The sequence below is a fragment of the Phyllostomus hastatus genome, unplaced genomic scaffold, assembly GCF_019186645.2.
Source record: "Phyllostomus hastatus isolate PE091 unplaced genomic scaffold, TTU_PhHast_1.1 phas_scaffold_93, whole genome shotgun sequence".
Lineage (NCBI taxonomy): Eukaryota > Metazoa > Chordata > Mammalia > Chiroptera > Phyllostomidae > Phyllostomus > Phyllostomus hastatus.
The window spans coordinates 29,781,302-29,800,723 of NW_025334042.1; the positions used below are offsets into that span (position 1 = coordinate 29,781,302).

Consider the following 19,422-nt stretch of genomic DNA (forward strand, 5'->3'; position numbering starts at 1 on the left):
ATCCTAAATTTTTCAGTAAATCTTTACATAAACACAACAGTATATTATCCCACAATACCTGAGAGGAAAATACTCATCACTAGGCAAAATAGGTAATCCTAGACATGTGGTATTTAAAGTCCACTGTGGAGTTTCAGTCCGCCAAGATGTCACACTGACTAAACTGAAATGACTTTGTACTGCAAGTTCTTATGTGCTTGGTATTTTATAGGCCATACATGTCACTTGGAAGTCTTCGGGATCAAGTCATCTATCCTGATTCAGTGGATGACATGCATGATAAAGGCTACACAGACCATGACCTGGAATGTATCCTACACAATGTCCACCTCTATCACATAGTTCAAAGAGAAGGAGGTAAGCTCCATCATTCCTTTTTTAATGCATTTAACGTAGGTTTTTAAAAATAAATGGGTAAATTCTCCGTGGTTTAACTTGAATATATGCTATTATTGGAACATAAGCACACAAGGAAAGATGGAGTTTACAGCTTTTACTGCTTTCCCATTACTGACATTCTCTTTTCTGTTTGTGCTATATTTCATGCAGCTCACAGGGCTTTTTATTAAGTCTGCTGCTGGCATTTTATTATAGTTATTTTTTTGTATTTGAATGTACAGTGTCCCTGAGGCCATTGTTGATCTAGATATGTATAAAGTTTATGACAGAAATATTTTCCTATGAGTTCTCAGCTTACATTAAACTTAATAATCTGAGAGATAATTGTCACAGAACTACTTTTTTGTTTTGAGACCCAAGGTTTTACCAATACATTTTTTTCTCTCTTAAGCAGCATATAGAGAATTAGATAAAATATGGAAACTTCTGTACTGTGATTTTTCAGCATAAGATATTTTTGGAAGAATAGGAATAATAATTGCAAACATATGAGCTTAAAAAGAATTGCTTTAGAAAAGTCATCTTTTCAAATAACTTGATAACATATAATTTGATAGCCCTGAAAAAATAAGCTTGAATTCTACATTTCATTTTGAATGGATTTTATGTTCTATTCCTAATGCTTTTACATTATCAGAAGAAGCAATGTAGTATAGTAACTAAGCATATAAGCTTTGAAGTCAAAGTTCTGTTATTAAATCTTAATTAGTACTGTTCTCTTATCTTCAACTGTAAAATGAGGATAAATATCTACATTATAAGGATTCTGAGAAGATTAAATAAAACTGTGTAAAGCATTTAGAGCAGTGACACATAGTAAATGCACAAGGATTAGTAGCTAATGGTACTATTTACTAGTTGTAATATCGATACTGTAGTATTTTGCCTTTGGGTGATATTTGATATTTTACATAGAATTTTCACATATATTAATTTATTTGATCCTTACAAAAAGCAAATGCAGACAAGGGCGGTGCTACTATATTTGTTTTCATGGGGTTTGTAACACCATTATGTATAAAAGCTACAGATGTGGAAAGGGGGTTGTCTTTGTTTCACATGGTCAGCTCCTTCCCCATTTTAAAACACCGCCACAGTGTATGCTGCCTGTTAGTCTTGGGTAAGTTATTTTGGGTAAGTCTGATGCCCAATGATCCAAGCAGAAGTGTTTGATAAATGTGGGATATTTTATTTTTCAGAAGTCAGCAAGAAGTTCTAGAACTGCTTAAAAGATGTTCCAACTTTAATAATAGTAATAGTAATTGTTACAGTTATTGAGTGCTTACTATGCAGAATATAACATGAAGCAATTTACATTGTCAACTTATTTAATATTTATAACTTCCCAATGATGTGGGTTTTACTAACCTTTATACACTGGTGAAATTCTGAAGTTCGATACATTCCCCAGGGGCCTATAGCAAGTGGTGAGGCAGGGATTCAAACACAGACCTTACTTGAAAGCAATGTTCTGTACTGTGCTGGGACACTGTGCTATGTTATCCCCTGGCTTCCTGGACACTAGTAAGAATTGTTATATCCTGACACATCAAAAAATTCCAAGGAAACACACATTACTTGCTTAATCCTTAAAATATGTGATATGTTTTTAAGTGAAGCAAGAAAGCACTTCCATTTGCAAGGTCATCACTTACTTCAGAAGAAGCCTGCTGGAGTTCTGTTTAGACTACCTAATATTTTTCTTAGAGAAATGCTTTGCTAAAAGATGGAATTAAAAGCTATGTTTCATCCCATCAAAGAGGTTACAAAGTAGAAAGTACAAGTGTTAACAAATGGTCATGAACCAAATCAGTTTGTGCATCTCTAGGATGCAGGAAAACCATTCTCTTTTCAGCTAAGTCTCCTTCACTCAGCACATCAGAGGTAATAATATGACTTAGGGTTCTGATTTAGGTTCTGAGATTAAGCAGTATTGCCTACTAAAACCTTTGGATTTAGTGAAACAAAGGACATGATTTATTTTAATATGTAAAGCCAAAATTTTCTTCAACCCAAATACTTTTTTCTTGTCTTCTCAATTGGAAGGGGGGATTTCTTATAAGCCCAGAATATTTCCCTACCGTGTAGAAATCTGAGCTTATTTTTCAAATCCTCATTTATGTTTCATAAATGCCATGTAATTCAGCCATAAAGAAAAATGTTATTTCAGTAGTTTTCACTAGATGCAAGAACTTCAAACAGATGGCATTTTGAGGTTTGTTTCCTAATATAAAATAATAAGGATATGGTTTTAAATAGATAGAAATTTCCTAGAAGGAAAATGACACACACAATTCTGCAATTTAAGTTTTTCATATAAAATATATTCTGGAGACATTTCTATATTAGTATATATAGATCTGACCTATTTTTTAAAAATAGAGCATTGGTTTTGGAATATCCAACAGTCAGTAATTAAGAGCTGTAAGAGATGGTATAAATAAACTGTAAAAGCATGAAGACAGATCTACATATAAGTCACAACTCTGATATCTAGCTGTGTAAAATTAGACATGTCAATTTTTCCATGAGTTTCGGTTTATCCATCTATAAAATGCAACTAATAATATCTACTTCATGTGGTTGCAGAATATATAATGAGGAAACTCATACACTTAAATAGCACATGGGAGCCATTTAAGTTAGTTCCTGTCTTACCCTTTGAAGACTTTCAATAGGACTCTGCAAGTCTGTTGGTCTTTCCCTGCAAAGCCTGCAAAATTAGTATAACTACATCAACCCTTTAGAGATATTCTGAAACAAATTGTGTGTCAGCATTTAGGATTCTTAGAAGATGACTTGTCAGTCAAAGGTATTACCATTACAAAATAGCATATCTAAAACAATATGCTTATACACGAGGCTCTCTAGTTTATCCAAGCATACGTTCTGTAAAATACCTGGTTCTTTGTGTAAATCACTCAAACTTGCCAAAGTCACTTGTCCAAATTGTAAAAACTGTAACAATTAAACAAATGCTTTATAAAATATGTATCTTTATATTTTTTAAGGTTGGGATGCTGTTTTGGACTGGAAAGATGTCCTATCAGGAGGGGAGAAGCAGAGAATGGGCATGGCTCGCATGTTTTACCATAAGTAAGTGCGCTGTTCTCAGGAAACTACAACCTCACTGTTGTGACCCAAGACCCTTTGACAAGATTCTGTGTCCTCATCTTTAGGTCAGAAACATCTTACTGAAAAGTGAACACTTAGCCTTTACAGTTAAACATTGTTAAGTTGTTTTTGTAATGTGACAGAAATTTCCAAGTCTTTTTTCTATTTCTTTTATGTGACTGATGTTAGATGACAAAATTAAATTTTTATGTATTCTAAGTTTGAAAGTAGGATTAGTGTTCATTTTAAATTGGGAATACATAACCATTATCTTAGTGTTGTGAACACAGTAGCTACACATTCTGAATTAAATTGTTAAATTCAAACTAAATTACCTTTTCAACCACGCAGCAGACTAATAAGTTTAGTTTGCTGCACCTCCTCAAAAATCAGAGACATAGCCAATGGAAAAGGGTGCTAGCTAGCATAGGTCTTAATGGACTCAGATAAAGAGGGGTTCAGAGAATCATCTCTCTTGATAAAACTTTTTTCTTTGTAACGAGCTTCAGATTCATAACCTTTGGAGTTGAACGATACCAGGCACAGGACATTAGAAAGAAAAAGAAAAGCTGTTCTGATTTATTCCTCTTGTCTCTCCCAGCCTTCTCTGAAAAAAATCAATCTCTCTTGCTCTCCACACCCCCCTTTTTTATCTTAGGCTTCTGGCAATGAGAACCTGAGTGGAATGCAGAGCAGGGAGTTTTCAGAAAAGTGTTACTCACTTTTAGTACTTATGTCTTAGTCAAAAAGGACTGAGAATCACATCCATGAATGCATGAATGGACCATAAACTAGGGCAGATACAATGCTCCTGAAGCAGTTACAGTGGAAGCATTAATACTTTTGCAGGGAACTTTAAAAAGCTGCTAAGAGAGTAAAATATATCAAATAAGCCTCACTAAACACTTAGCACATAGTTGGCCCTCATTTGGTAGCTAGTTGGTTACCATTATTAAAAAAAAGAAAAACTTTTTATTGTGGAGAAACATCAAAACCTAAAAAAACAAGAGGAAATTTTAAGATAAACTCCATATTCCCATCATACTGATTCAGTAAGTCTAACATTCTGCCACATTTAATTTATCTATTTTTTTAAACATTCTAAAGTGAATCCCAAACATTGTGTTTCTCATCACAATGTCCTCATCTTTAGGTGTCCTCATCACAATGTCCTCATTTTTTCCCTTATACTTTGGCATCAATCTCTGAACTGTTAGGACATTTTCTTATATAATACTGTACAATAATTGTACCTAATAAAGTTGATATTAATTATTTAAAGTCATCAAATACCTGGTTCATATTCTGAGTTTATCATTGAAAAAAGCACATAGCATTTAAACCAGCCCATTAAAATATAATTATACATTGATTTCATAAAAGTAGAAAATTTAGATCAATAAAAAAAGAAAAAATCTGCTATTAACTATAGCACTTAAAATCTTGGAATAGTTTCTTCTCAGTCTTGCTACACAAAAGTTGATCATCATCTTGATTTTTTAATGTAACTATTTTCATAAAGTATATTAAAATTTATGTCTCTCTTTTATGTGTATTATTATGTAATATTTACCCAGGGCTTTTTAAAAGTTAGTATTATTAATGTAAGTTTTTACATACCTAATGCACAGACTTTAAGTGTATACAATTCAATGACTTCCACTAAATGTATAATACATTATGTAGCCAATCCCTCAGTTCAGATAACTTCTCTATCACCCTAGAAAGTCCCTCATTCCCATTTCCAATCAGATCCCTCCATAGATAATTTCTGTTTTGATTTCTATCATCATAAATTAGTTCTTTCTGTCTTACAACTTCATATAAATTAAATCAGACAGTATGTATTAACTTTGTGTCTAGCTGGAATTTTTGATGGGAAAAATTACTGTGTGAATAGCATGGCATTTGTAATAATGTACGTGGTAAGTTTAAGAATATAGCAAACAAAAAAATATGAACCAAAATTTGCTAACTTAGAATTTTCAGTGAAGTGTATTTTGTAATACCCCTTTCTCAGATGGTGTGATAAGATTCAGGTGTAAACTTTATGGTTTGACATTTATAACCAGCTGTTACCCGCTATCATCACCCTGAATCTTTCTGAGCCCTGTCCATAAATATTCAGTAATATGATCACCAGCATAGTTGGTGAAATGCAATATGATGGAATGTAAAATGTGACCACAAATTTCTCACCGCATCAGTTTGTTAATAAAATAAACTGTGTAATAAAGACCAGGAGGCCTTAATGAAAGATGCCAACCCAAAGAGATTTCAGGTACCCATAACTTGAAATAAATAGTTGATACTTGTGTATCTATAATATTTTGGATATAATGTAAGATTGAATAAAGATACAAGTACACCAGCAGAAAGAAAATTTAGTGATCATGAAGATGATGAAGTTGTTGAAAAGAAGAATCTATTGAGAAAAATAAAATTAAATGGAAATATTAAACCCAGTGAAGGCAAAGTATAATGAGAAACTGCCTCCCTTCATCCTTAAAGGACTAATAAAAAGATTTGAATTGCAAAATGGAAGACTTGAGCTTGCTAAAATGGACAGCTTTGGCAGAAACTATTATGTATCACAATTGTATACTCTTTTTGAGAGGCTTTTTAATGTTAAAAGAATGATCAGTGTAGTCCTGTCTTAACAGGGATAGACTACATCTTCTAGAAGGCTCACTTGTCTGGTGATAGACCAAAAGAAAGAGGAAGGAAAATCTGAGAAGCCATATTATGTAACGTTTTATTTAGTTTTATCAGTCCCAGATTCCAGCTATTGCCTACTATATTTAAGTACACATACACACACCCATCATGCCAAGGAAACAAAAGTGTGCAATTTGTCTTACATCTGCTAGACTAGGGGTTGCTATGACAACAGAGTGTGAGATACATACTTCTTTCTCATTCTAAAATGGCATCTTCTCTGTTTAGCTCAAAGCATTCTGAAAAATTAGAAATGATATAATATATAACCTAATCACTAGAGAGATTTACAAAAAAAATTTTTGTCCAAACCTCTCTTTTTTAATTTCATTAATTCTTTTTAAAAATTAATTTATTTTTAAAATATAATCTACACATAGTATTATATTAGTTTCAGGTTTACAACATAGTGATTTAATACTCATATACCTTACAAAGTGATCAAAACAACAAGCCTAATAACCATCTGTCAACACACATAGTTACTACGATGCTATCAACTTTCCTCCTCATGCCGTCCATTACATCCTCATGACTTATTTTATAACTGGAAGCCAACACTCTCTCTTACACTTCTTTTTCTGTTTCCTCTCTTCCACTTAAAAATAAATTATCCATAAAGCAGTGATCAACTCTGAGACAAAGAAGTAACGCTTAATATTAAACCAGAACAGTAACCAAAAGCCAAGCAGCAAAACTGCATCTGTCAATGTCATAAGGAACCTGCAGTGACCTTTTGGTTCTTTGCTCAGAGAGCAGTTATTAAAGTCTAATAGGGTCTTAAAGGTGACTTGACTCCAGGATCCATTAGCCTTCACTACTCCCCACCTCCCACCCCCACCCCAGCCCCAAATAGGTAACAGGACCTTATTAAAAAGCAAATCTATCATAGAAAAGCTACTTACAATGCTAAGTAATTGTTTATGCAGAATGAGAAATTACCAGTGGCTTCAATATGTATCTTTTCATTGTCATTTATTTAAAAAAAAAACTAATTATCTTCATGGTGGAAAATGTCCTGGTAAATACTTGATACTGCTTTTCAGCCCTGAAGTAAATAATAAATAACAGCACATAAATTGACCTTTGGTCCTATTAACAAAGCTAAATCACATATTGCTGAATACCAAATACATACCTACAGTCCAGACCTTGAAAGAAGACAGGTAAAGGAAAAAGAACTATAAAAGTGGGGGTAAAAAGAAAGGAAGAGGCTAAACAGAAGGAAATGGTGGCGAGTAATAGGTACCTCTGTGGAAGTAGAAAGTCACTTCCAGAGTAAAAACTGAGCTAGAAAGTCAAAACTGTTCAGTACAATCAGAAAAATATTTTCTGGTACTTTTCCCTAAGAATCTGATTGTGAGGCATGGTCACAGTGTTACCACGTTAAATACCTTTCTAGCCTTGTCAGAGTAAGCATGCTTTTGCAGAATCTTACAGCAGTGAGTTCCATTAATAGGGATTAGGTATCCACATTGTTGATAAAATTCTCTTCTTAGTAAATCTCTTTCTAACAACACTGTTTGTTAGATAATTAGCTAATGGCTTGTTTGATAATTAGCTACCGTAATGTATTTTTCATGTAATTAGCCAGAACCTCGTCACCAAGAATGAACGTGCCTTCTGCAGGAAGTGCCCGCAGTGACTGGCCTTACCTTTCCTATGCCTCATATTTATGATTCTGCACAACAACAAAGCTTATTGTATTGTGGGCAGGCTTCAGAAAATCTACTTAAAATGTAAGAAAAATATCATATTCTAGTCCAAAAAGGGGGAATAACTGCTCTTTTGTTTTATCATTTACCACCTTTAATAAATGTCACAGACTCTTTTGCTCCTTTAAAGTTAACATCACAATTCATGTTGTTCAAATAAGGACATATCATTCAAATAGGAAAATCATTGATATATTTGTGTTTATTTTTTAAAGACCAAAATATGCATTACTGGATGAATGTACCAGTGCTGTCAGCATTGATGTCGAAGGGAAGATATTTCAGGCTGCAAAGGCAGCCGGAATTTCCTTACTATCTATAACACACAGGCCTTCTCTTTGGTAAGTCTTTCCCATGCAAATTTGTGATAGAAAGTTTTCCTTATGTTTCTTAAAGAATAACTTTTCTAAACTTTAGACTATGTAGCATAAGACATTTTACTATTTTCTACCTGTATTTCATTAAGTTGACATTAGTAATACCCCAAACTTAGCATTAATGTGCTGTTTAAAAACTATCACCACATTCCAGTAATCCCTAAAAGAAGTAGAAAAACTTGATGACTTTCTTATACTGAAACTATTTGTAACTCTATAGCATATACTGGGAAAGAATATACAAAGGTGGGCAAAAGTAGGTTTACAGTTGTAAGTACATGAAACACAGTTTATCCTTTTGAGTTAATAAACCTATTTAATAATCACAACCTGCATATGTTTCTTTTTTAAAAAAATTATTGTTGTTCTATTATAGTTATCACAAGATTTTTGCCCTTTGCCCCCCTCTGCTTAACCCACCCCCCACTCCCACAGTCAATCCCCACACTGTTGTCCATTTCCATACAAGCAGTTATAAACCTACTTTTGTCCACCCCTATATTTACATGAGTTTATATCATCCTTTTAGTTTGTTTTTCAAAATCCAGGAAAATACCAAACTAGATATTGCCTCAAATAAGTTGAAAGAAACACAGGAGAAAAAAAGCTTTTTTTGGTTTATTTTTTAAGGTAAAGTGAATGAAAATGTTTTATAAATAGTATCTCATAAAAACCTAATGGGATGTCCCATTTTTTAAAAAATAATGCCATTTTGTCCTAACTAGTGTGGCTCAGTTGGTTGGGTGTCATCCAGAAACTCTAAGGGCACCAGTTGAATTCCCAGTCAGGGCACATGCTTGAGTTGCGGGTTCGGTCCCTGGTTGGGGCACATATGAGAAGCAACTCATTGATGTTTCTCTCTTACATCGGTGTTTCTCTCCCTCTCTGTCTCCCTCCCTCCCTTCTGTCTAAAAACAAATAAATTAAATCTTTAAAAATAAATAAATTTTAAAAAAATAATGCCATGTCTAAAATCCCTATACTTGTCCCTTGATTTCATCATCATAATAGTTACTAATGGAGATTCAGCACCTATTCTGTTCCAGGCTCATTTTCTGTAAGCCTCATAACAACTGTAAGGAGTATAGTAGTCTAATTATCACAACTGTAAAGAATCAGGAATGCCATAGAAAAAAATCAGAAAGTCTCTTGAACCCTTTCTGATATGAATTCATCATTTACTGACATGCTTCCTAATTGATCTCATGTTGGAATAACATGGAGTTCCCTCTTAGTGCTGGTGTTTTGTGATGTCTGTCAGTGGTGCATTTTGCTACGCCGTCACTTAGTTCCTTATTTAAGTAATCTAAAGAGTCATTAAAAGCAGTCAGTCATTTTTTCTCATTAAAGGAACAGATAGATTGTTGTTGTTTTTGAGACTTTATATTTTAGAGCAATTTTAGGTACAGAAGGTACCCATGAAGGTACAGAAGGTACAGAAGTGTCCCATGAACTCTCTGCCCCTATACATGCATAATCTCCCCTGTAGACTCCCCAACCAAAGTGGTACACTTGGGTCCAAAGTTAGCAAGGCCCAAGAAGAGTTTGAATGGAATAAACAAAATTATATTTTTATGATTATTTCTCTTTTTCATATGACATTCTTTTTGTCTTTCTATTACTTTTGTTTTGGCTGTCATATTTTAATAGCAGCATTTTCACATTTTCTTCCTTGACATAGAAATACATTTTTTCAATTTAATTTTTGTTAGGTCCAACCTGTTGGGAGGTCAAATGTTTAAAAACTAAAAAACCTAAATACAATAGATGATCAAAAGCATATAAAAAAGATCATTAATCACTGTCATGTGTTATCAAACACTTGAACTTCAAACCTTGAGCTTGAAAGTGATTTTAGTCTTTTAGACATAGTTTAACCTGGCTTATTTTTCTCATCTTACAGCATGTTAAAACCATCCCACCAAAATGGGATGAAACCCAAATGTCTATCAGTTGATGAAAAGATAAAATATGTAATATCATACAATGGAATGTGATTCAACCATAAAAATTAATGAAGTATTTTACATGTTACTGCTCTATGAATTTTGAAATCGTCTTGTCAAATACAGGAAGCCAATCATAAAAAGGCACATATTATGTGATTCCATATATATGAAATGTTCAGAATAGGCAAACCCATAAAGAGAAAGGAGATCAGTGATTGGTAGGGACTGTGCAGAAGGGGAAATGAGGAAGGTCTACTAATGGGTATGAGGTTCATTTTGAAGGTGAATAAAATATTCTGGTATTGGATAGTGGTAATAGTTGCATGAGCTTGTGAATATACTAAGAATCACTAACTTTACGCTTTAAGAGGATAACTTTATGGTATGTGAATCATATCAATTAAAAAACATAAAAGCTACTAAAATAAGCCCACTGATCCTAGTAAATAATGAACTAATAGTAAATAATGATGAGAGCTTAGAGGGGAATAAGACAAGAGAAAAACTATAGGGGAAAGACAGAAAAACTCAGGAGACATGAGAACATGGGCCATGTCAGCATAGTGACAAAGTTCAACGGCTCAGCTGTGTGAGGCCAACTCTGCCAGCATTACTCTCTTCACTCATCCCCCCAAATCCCAGGGACTGGTGACCTCAGCCTACCTTTAGGAGAAGATAAATGGTCTGCTGCCTCATTTAAAAAAAATCATCTCTATACCTCTCTGAAGCTCCTAATTATGAACCTGAGCCATGAGAAAAGACATTAATTTATATGGAGGCATAGAAGTATTTTTAAAAGATTTGTATTAAAGAGTTCCTTTCTAAGAATGTTTTAAAATTTTAATAATTGAAAAATGTTTACTTACATAGAGCAAGTCATTCCTAAAGGATGGTGTATTAACAAATTGGTATTATATTTTCTTTTTTTGTTTGTTTTTTTTTGTACAAACTTGAGAATTTAAATTTACTTTTTCCCTTCAGCTTTCTTTTCTTATCCCCATTCTCTTGAGATACCTTTATGCAGGAGCCATATTGTATTATGAAGATAAATTAAACAGATGCAACAGCATGTTGCAATTCATATACATTCATAATATGAAATAAATTTAACATAAGCAATAGAATTTCCTAGACATGAATGACTTTCGTAGTAAAAGAAAATCACAAAACTTAACCTTTTGAAGGATTTTTGAAAATCAAATGTAGAATGGGCATCTTACTTAAAATTTACTTTTGGAAATCAGTGAGAATGGTAAACCTATAACTAAAATGGCTTTTCACAATTATGGCTAATATTATTTTACTTTGATTATGCAGGAAATACCATACTCATTTATTACAGTTTGATGGTGAAGGAGGTTGGCGCTTTGAACAATTGGATACTGCAATCCGTTTAACACTGAGTGAAGAAAAACAAAAGCTAGAATCTCAGCTAGCTGGAATTCCTAAAATGCAACAGAGACTCGATGAACTATGTAAAATTTTGGGTGAAGACTCAGTGCTGAAAACAATAAAAAATGAAGATGAAACATCCTAATTTGCTTTGACATGCTTTAAGAGTTAATTTTTAGGTAAAGGCTCAGAGACACTGTTGTACTGCATGCATTGTGTTAAGCTAAGCACAAAAAATACAGCAGCAAGAAATATTTATAAGATTTTAGCATCAAGGAAATATATAATCTGACTTTTCACAAGAAACTGAACAAATGCATTATGTAAGATTAGTCATTATGGCTTGTACTAATTCCTGGTGAAAGCCTAATTCACCTGTAAAACAGGATGTTCTGGGTGAATTCATGAAGAATGCCAGTTTACTATGTGTATGTGATGTGTCTGAAGTTCATACCAAATACAGGAGAGATCTTCAGAACACAACTTAAGGGCAGCATTTAGGTTGAAATCAGGTGCATAAAATGAGAAGTTTGAGTAACATTTCAGTCAGTTCATGGTTATTAGGTTTAATAGCTAGAATTTAGGTTCATCATTGCTGGTAGTCAGCTAAGCCTGTATACAAAATAGCTGACAGTTTGATGAATAATTTCAATATGAAAAGATTATTTGAATGGCAGTGGTTGAAAGGAAGAAGCATGGCTGTCTATGCATAAAATGCCATATTTTTAACTTTAAGTTTTGACTGTCTTAGTGTGGGCACATACCAAATTAGTTTTAATGAAACTCTTACATATTTGTTAATAAGTTCTTTCATTTTAAAAAGAAAATTGCCAATGCAGAAAAGCAATATCCAAGCAACGTTTGTTTCAGCCTGTTACTTTACTTGGCAGCATTATCTATTACAACTTCTGCCCAGAAATACTTCACTTGTTTTTGTGCACAAAGGAAAGTCTACCACGTTTTTAAAATAGCAATATTATAATAGAATATAGGGATTCTCTAAATCCCAATAGTAATAACATATAGTGGAATAATACTTTATAGTTTATAATTCCCACATCATTTCATTTTCATCCTTGTGGCAACCTTTTGAGACAGATATTATTTTTCCTAGTTTGCTTTGAAGAAATTGACACTTAGACTTTGCCTTCATTTTGCAGTTTATTTAGGAACAGATCCAGGGATGAAATGTAGTTCCCTGAACCCCTTGTTCAGTGCTCTTTCCACTACATATTATCCTTAAAATCTGACTGGGCCATAATATCAACAAAAGTTAGATGAACTGTTGAAAAAATAAATCTGGTAATGTTAGTGTTATTTAGTCACTGTTTACAAGATACAGAAATTAAGTACCAAGTGGAAAAGTCATCGATTGGTCTGTGGTTTAAAAAAAGCCAAGAAAGTTAGCAAATCTTTCAGCAATTGTGCACTCATAATATGAATTTACCTCCACAGACAACATTCAGCAGGGGAATTAATTGTGTTGTAGGTAAATTTAATAGTTATTGAGCATAATGAGAAAGAATCTGTATAGAATAGTCATATGAAATAAATAGTATCTATTCATGTGCCCTGGAGTGTGAAATACAAAAGCTAGGACGGGTGTGCATTTTCATCTCTTACTGTCTATGACACCATGTTGATAGGCTAGAAAAAAATGGGAATGATTAGTTGTTAGTGGTTTAGAATTTTATTTGCATATTTAGACACAAACAAAATAGTTGCTAAGTCAGTGATTCTTAGACTTTTCAGGTGGTAGAGTACTTGGAAGTCATTCGTGATGATTGTAGGAGAACATCATGAAATGTTCAATTTTGTTATGCTCACTAGGACATTTTTAATTATCAATAAGTGTAACTATATGAAGAAATGCAATATAAAATCATAATTAGTGTATCTAAGATTTTCATTTAGTATCGTTAGCTACTCATTTATTCATTTGTCAGTTAGTACCACTTTCTTTAGAAAAGCAAGTCAGATATCAAAGGTTTAATAAATGTATGGAACCAAAACTTAAACTTAATGAAAATTGTCTATTAATGATAACTTTTATGTTGGCAGTTATTCATTTTATACTGCCATTGGGAAAAATCTGAGGCAAGTATCTTAACTTTTAAAGGTATAAAGAGGAAATAAAAAATCCTTATTTAAAATGTGTGCATGACTTTCATGCCTTAATTTTCATGATTTGAAAAATAAAGCATTTAAGACCTAATATATTGTTTTCAAAATTTGAAAAGAATGCCAAAACAAACATTAGATTTGTAATTAACCCTTATTTATATATTCTACCAATGATCTGAACTAAATAAGACTCATTATTTATAATGTACAGGAGTCAAGAATGTTTAAAATTTTATACTAAGAACTACACATACTGTAACGTAAATGTTAAAATTGTAAGAGGAACATGTTTTCCATGAAATTTTTTGTTACTATTTATTTTCTTCCAGGACCAAGCCTCTAACTGGGAGGGGAAGATATCTGTCATTTGAGTTTCTGTTTATGTACTATATACCATTTACCATATTTCACTATTCTTATGTTTTATAAAAAACATGAACAAGATTAAGAAACTAAGTTAACCATCCTTGAGTATAAAAAGGAACAGATGAGGAAAGGAAAAAGAAAGGATTTTCCAAACTACTTTTAAACCATGTTATCTATTTGCCCAAACTATTGACTTCTGTTTTCTCTGTCAAAAAAAGCAACAAGCTTATGAAGCCTGATTTTTTGTTTGTGAATTTTTTGGTTAACTTTTAAACTTGGAAAATAGGTTGCATTCTGTGAAAAGTTTGCATTACATTTCTACAGCATGTAGCGTTGTGCCTGCCAAGCCTGAGTTTAAAATAGTGTATGTTCTTGTAAATAAGATATTGTGTAAGCATCCCTTTCTAGTAATCTCTCAGAGAACCATATATCTTGAAATTCAACCCAAGTTTACATTTGTTTACAATGAAAATAATTTTCCCTTAACAGGAATTTGGTTTGTGTGTCAAATTTTGTTCTGCCAGTGAAGGTAGAAGTGGACATGCTAGTTTTTATTTGTGACTTTGGTTCCAAATATAATTTCATATTTGGCAATAGGCTTAGCCTATTTAAATCCCTTTGGAAGAGCTTTTTGATTCCATAAGCCTAGAAAAATTTTTTACACATTGGTAACCGAATCCAGAGAATGTTACACATCTCTGATATATGCACAAAATGGTCATAGTTATTAAGCCACTGATTGAAAAGGAGGCCTTTGATACTTTGTGGGCAAAGAATTGTCCTCATTTAAAAGTGGAAAGTAGTTTCACATGAATCAGGGTATTTACGGTTCTGCTGATACACATTTAGGTATGTGTAATATGTTTTAGAGTTGGACTTGTACTGTTTACCACATGAGAATTTTCAGGTGGATGTATAAAATATTTTTATTAAAAGCAAATTTCTTCTTCATTGTTGGTGCCTTTCCTGATGAGCAAGTACAAATACGACTTTACAGCTTTTAATGTGAAATTTTCAAAACCAGTTATCTACACTTACAAGCAGGGGTTACATTAATAACAGCAAATGAGAAAAATGGTAAAAAAAACACTATGTAGCTAAACTAGAGTGTGTCTGTGTGTGAATAGATCATAATATAGTCTCCATCTAATGTGCAGTTACTTGAGCTCAACATTCCTTGTGAATGTCTTAATCAAAAGAATTCTAGTGCTGGAAAATGCCCTATTTCTGTATTTTAAATGATTCTGTTGGGCATCTGTCTACATACATCTCAGTTACAAGTTGAATGGTGCAAAACTTTGTGTAGTACTATGCACAATAGTTACCAAGGAGATGCTTAAATATTTATTTTCTTTATTAATTCAACACACACTTATTTATTAAGTACCAAGCTATGCCAGTCACTGTGCTGGGTCCTAGGAATAAATAAAATATGGTCCCTGTCCCACCAGGCTCACAGTGCATTGAAAAGTAGGAAAAAGAGTGCTCTCTGTCTGAGACAAAGTCAGTAGCCACTATCCATTATTCACCAAGTGGGCACAAAGCATTGCGTATACAATGAGAGGCAAGTCAAGACAGAAAGGGGAAGCAATTCGTCCAACCTCATACAGCCACGAAGCTATGGAGCTGAAATTTGAACCTAGTAATATTTGATTACAAAGCCTATGCAACTCCCCATCAACTTCCTTTTAATTAGTTTAGGTCAGTTTCATTGTTACTGTTTTTAACTATAAAGTTTAAGTATATTTTTAACTAATTCAAAGTTTCTGGTTAGCCAAACAGGTACATATTTTCATCTAAAAAGGAAATTTATTTAGACATTACACAAATTATATTTTACATTGTTTTTATGATGAATGTGGTCCTATAGGAGGAAAACAAAAAGCAAATGTTCACATGTTTTGAGGAAAAGATGCCCAGGCTGGTTCAGTAAGTTTTTATTGACACATTCAAGATACCAGTTACTGTGCTAGGGACTCAGAAGTGAATGAGACAGACCTGGTCTCAGCCCTCATGAAACATTTAGTACATCGATACTAAACAACTGTATTGTTATTAGATCTTGTGATCCCATCTAAATGACATTTGTTTTGTAGCATCTTCTCAATTCGTACATTTCTTGCCCTAGACTACTCTGTTGCAACGTTTAAGGAATAAGCATTTTCTGGAAGCAGATTCCCTTGACTATATATATACTTGAGGGCTTCATAATTCTCATGCCCTCCAACTTAGTCTAAATTTCAAGGTCCCATAAAATTGGTCTGTAGGACTATATCATCCTTCACCAGCAGGTGCTCCCATACATTAGCATGTTGTGTTGAAACCTGAGCAACATTAGCTTCTCAAGTTCAGATTGTGTAAAATGAGCCAGTTTTGTACAACGAAAAGTATCTCTCTTGTGTTAATCCAAAATGTAGAAAACTATAGTAGGAAAGTTCTAAAAAGCAAAAAAAAAAGCAACAAATGTAAATACACAAAATTTCCAAAACACACATTTAAAATGATAAACTCTGTCTTACTACTTGTGACCCAGTGTAGGAGATGAGGTGATTAACTATTCAGCTTGTGTGTTTTTATGAAATTTAATACCTATAAAATAGAATATGCAGTAACGAAGCAATGAAATAAACACTAAATAACATTTGCTTAGTAATGTCATTTAATTATTGTTAGTTTAATTCATATAAAATAGGAATCAAGCTTATACAGCAAATACTTAATTTTCATATATTGAATATGTTAAACTTAATTAAAATGTTTTGGGTCTAGATATTATGTAAATGTATAAATCTAGAAAAGTTTACACTAGAAAAATATTTCAGGACTTACATTGGGATGAGGCAATAAAGGTCCCATAATCAGATGACACTTTATTGGGAAGATAATATAATGGGACCTTTTGCAACATGCAGAGAATGATAATTCGAGACTGATAAAGACTCATGAAGCAAGTGCCAAAGTCCTCTTGGTTAGGCTAGCCTGTTGCTCAATGTGGGACAAGTTTCCAAGATCTAGATAGGTGGGGTTTAGAGAAATGAGGTTAATGTAGATCCAAGCAAATACATATTTTTCTGCAACCTAACACACATTCATACAGACACACACACAACTTCTTAGAAGTTGAATACAAAAATAGCATAATAGTTGAGAAGTGTTAAGGACATTCCCATTGACGTGAAACAGATCTCCAGGATTTTTCCACTTTACAGATCTGAAACTCCATGCCCATTAAACAACTCCCCTTCATCCTCGCTCCTTAGCCCCTCGGAAACCACCACTTTCTGTTTCTATGAATTTCACCACACTGGCTACCTTATCCAGTGGACTCACACAGAATTTGGCTTTGTGTCTGTGTTTATCTTTCCTCTTCTTGCCTCTCTGAGTCATTCTCAACATTCTCAAAGTCACTTAGAACAGGCCCAGTAATCCATACATTTTACACCTTCATTTTATCAATCCCCATGACCATAAAAAAATCTTTCCTCAAATGAGAATCATAAGTACAATTTTACTTTCTTTCATGTTTATATAAAATTCAATACCAACAGAAAACCCTACCCTAATGACCACTGGAATCCTTCCTGACCATAAGAACAAAAGGATCGTTTCAAAGCATAAAGCAAGTTTCAACCCCAGCCCATGGCAGAGCCTGTGAGAATGCAGCCGCTCTTCTCTCCTGACCACACGCCCGAGGTGGAGGCTCTGTCAAGTGGTGATTAAAACACAGGCTCTGAGAGACTCCTGGGTTGAGTCGTGCCTCTGCCACCTGCCTGGTGAGCATGTTACTTAATCTCTCCATGCCTCGGGTTTCTCATTTTTTAAGTGGAGATAATAATAGTCTTGACCTCGTAGAGTGCGGTGAGAATTAAATATATTCATATTTATAAAGTGCTTAAGAAAGAGCTTGGCATGTGTTATGGTTATTACCATTTATGCATATGTTGGTATGAGTTATTTAAGTAAAATCTAATCACCACCCCGTAGAAAATGGTTGCTTGTGATTAGGACATGGAAGAGTGAGGAATAATTTCAGGGGAGGAGTGGTCCTTTTGGATTGAGAGACCCCAAGTGTAAGTAGCCAAATGACAACTAGCCCAGTGTCTGATGTATAGGTAGTATTTACTCAATATATGTTTGTGGAATAAATGCCTGAATGACTGAATGAATAAATAAATGAGGTAATATTCAAAGAAAGAGAAATAGACACATGTCAAAGATAATACTGTTTTCTTAGCAGTTTTGCCAAGTGTCCAAATGCTAATTGGCATCTCATTGAAGTGGATGGTGTGGCTATCTTTGCAGTGGGTCCCAGTGTTTACTGAAGCCTGGAATTATGTATAAACTGATATGTCAGTAAAGCTCAAACACTAAGCTTCCTCTCAATTTACTTTCTCCAGTCCCAAATCTGCCAGTGCCCATCCACAATAATAGTGTGCCCACTTCATGCTTATTTTGCCCCATATGATGGGAAAGGAAAAAGGACACGAGGAAAGGAGAGGGTTTGGAGAAAAAGGACAATGAAGTACCCTGACCAGTGTAGGTCAGCTGGTTGGGCGGCATCCAGCAAAACAAAAGGTCACCAGTTTGATTCCCTGTCAGGGCACATGCCTGGGTTATGAGTCTAGTCCCTGGTCAGGGCATGTGGGAGAGGCAACTGATCACGTTTCTCTCCCTTTCTTCCTTCTTTTCTCTCTCTCTAAGAATAAATCAAATCTTTTTTAAAAAAGACAGTGAAGAGAAAGATAATAAACAGGAAAAAGAAATGGTAATAAGTGGCTGTGTTTGCAGTGACAATGGAGAATATGGCAAAGAGAAGAGGAGGAAGGTCATTCTGGAGACTTATGACCTTCATCATACTGCTTTCCCTCATCTCCTTTCTTACCTTCTCAGGTGAATTTCTATATTCCCAGGGAACTCTAAAACAGGTGCTTATTAAAAATCATCTTTATGATGAAGATAGAAAATGGAGATAGATTCATTGCAATCTCTTACTGACATACTTTCAGTTATCATATTACTCCAAAACTATACTGATCACGCCCAGCTGGCAAATCTCCAATCATGTGTGATCCGAATCACCAGTCCTCTTCATGCCTAGACAAGAACGGCTGCGTGAGGGTGGAGCAAGTCACTCTTCAGGGTAAAATGTTCACTATACATTCGTGATTGACTTCAAAAGACTTCTCTGTACCACTTACTCTCCCACTCTCCACAGCTACTTTCTCAAATTTCCACTCCTCTCTGAACAAGTCCAACCCTTCCTTCTTT

The 19,422-nt window shown here is 33.9% G+C and overlaps 1 protein-coding gene across 2 annotated transcripts in view; it reads left to right on the plus strand.

Moving 5' to 3' along the window:
* Positions 1–15,105, plus strand: part of ABCD2 (ATP binding cassette subfamily D member 2) — a 55,981-nt gene extending 40,876 nt beyond the window's left edge. The window contains exons 7-10 of one of the 2 annotated variants that reach the window (XM_045830011.1): positions 212–357; positions 3,411–3,495; positions 8,162–8,287; positions 11,590–15,105. In XM_045830011.1, the coding sequence (XP_045685967.1) occupies positions 212–357; positions 3,411–3,495; positions 8,162–8,287; positions 11,590–11,809 (577 nt within the window). In that variant the 3' untranslated portion in view covers positions 11,810–15,105. The remainder of the gene's footprint in view (positions 1–211; positions 358–3,410; positions 3,496–8,161; positions 8,288–11,589) is intronic. The other variant, XM_045830012.1, reaches the window with a different exon arrangement.
* The last annotated feature ends 4,317 nt before the right edge of the window (positions 15,106–19,422 follow it).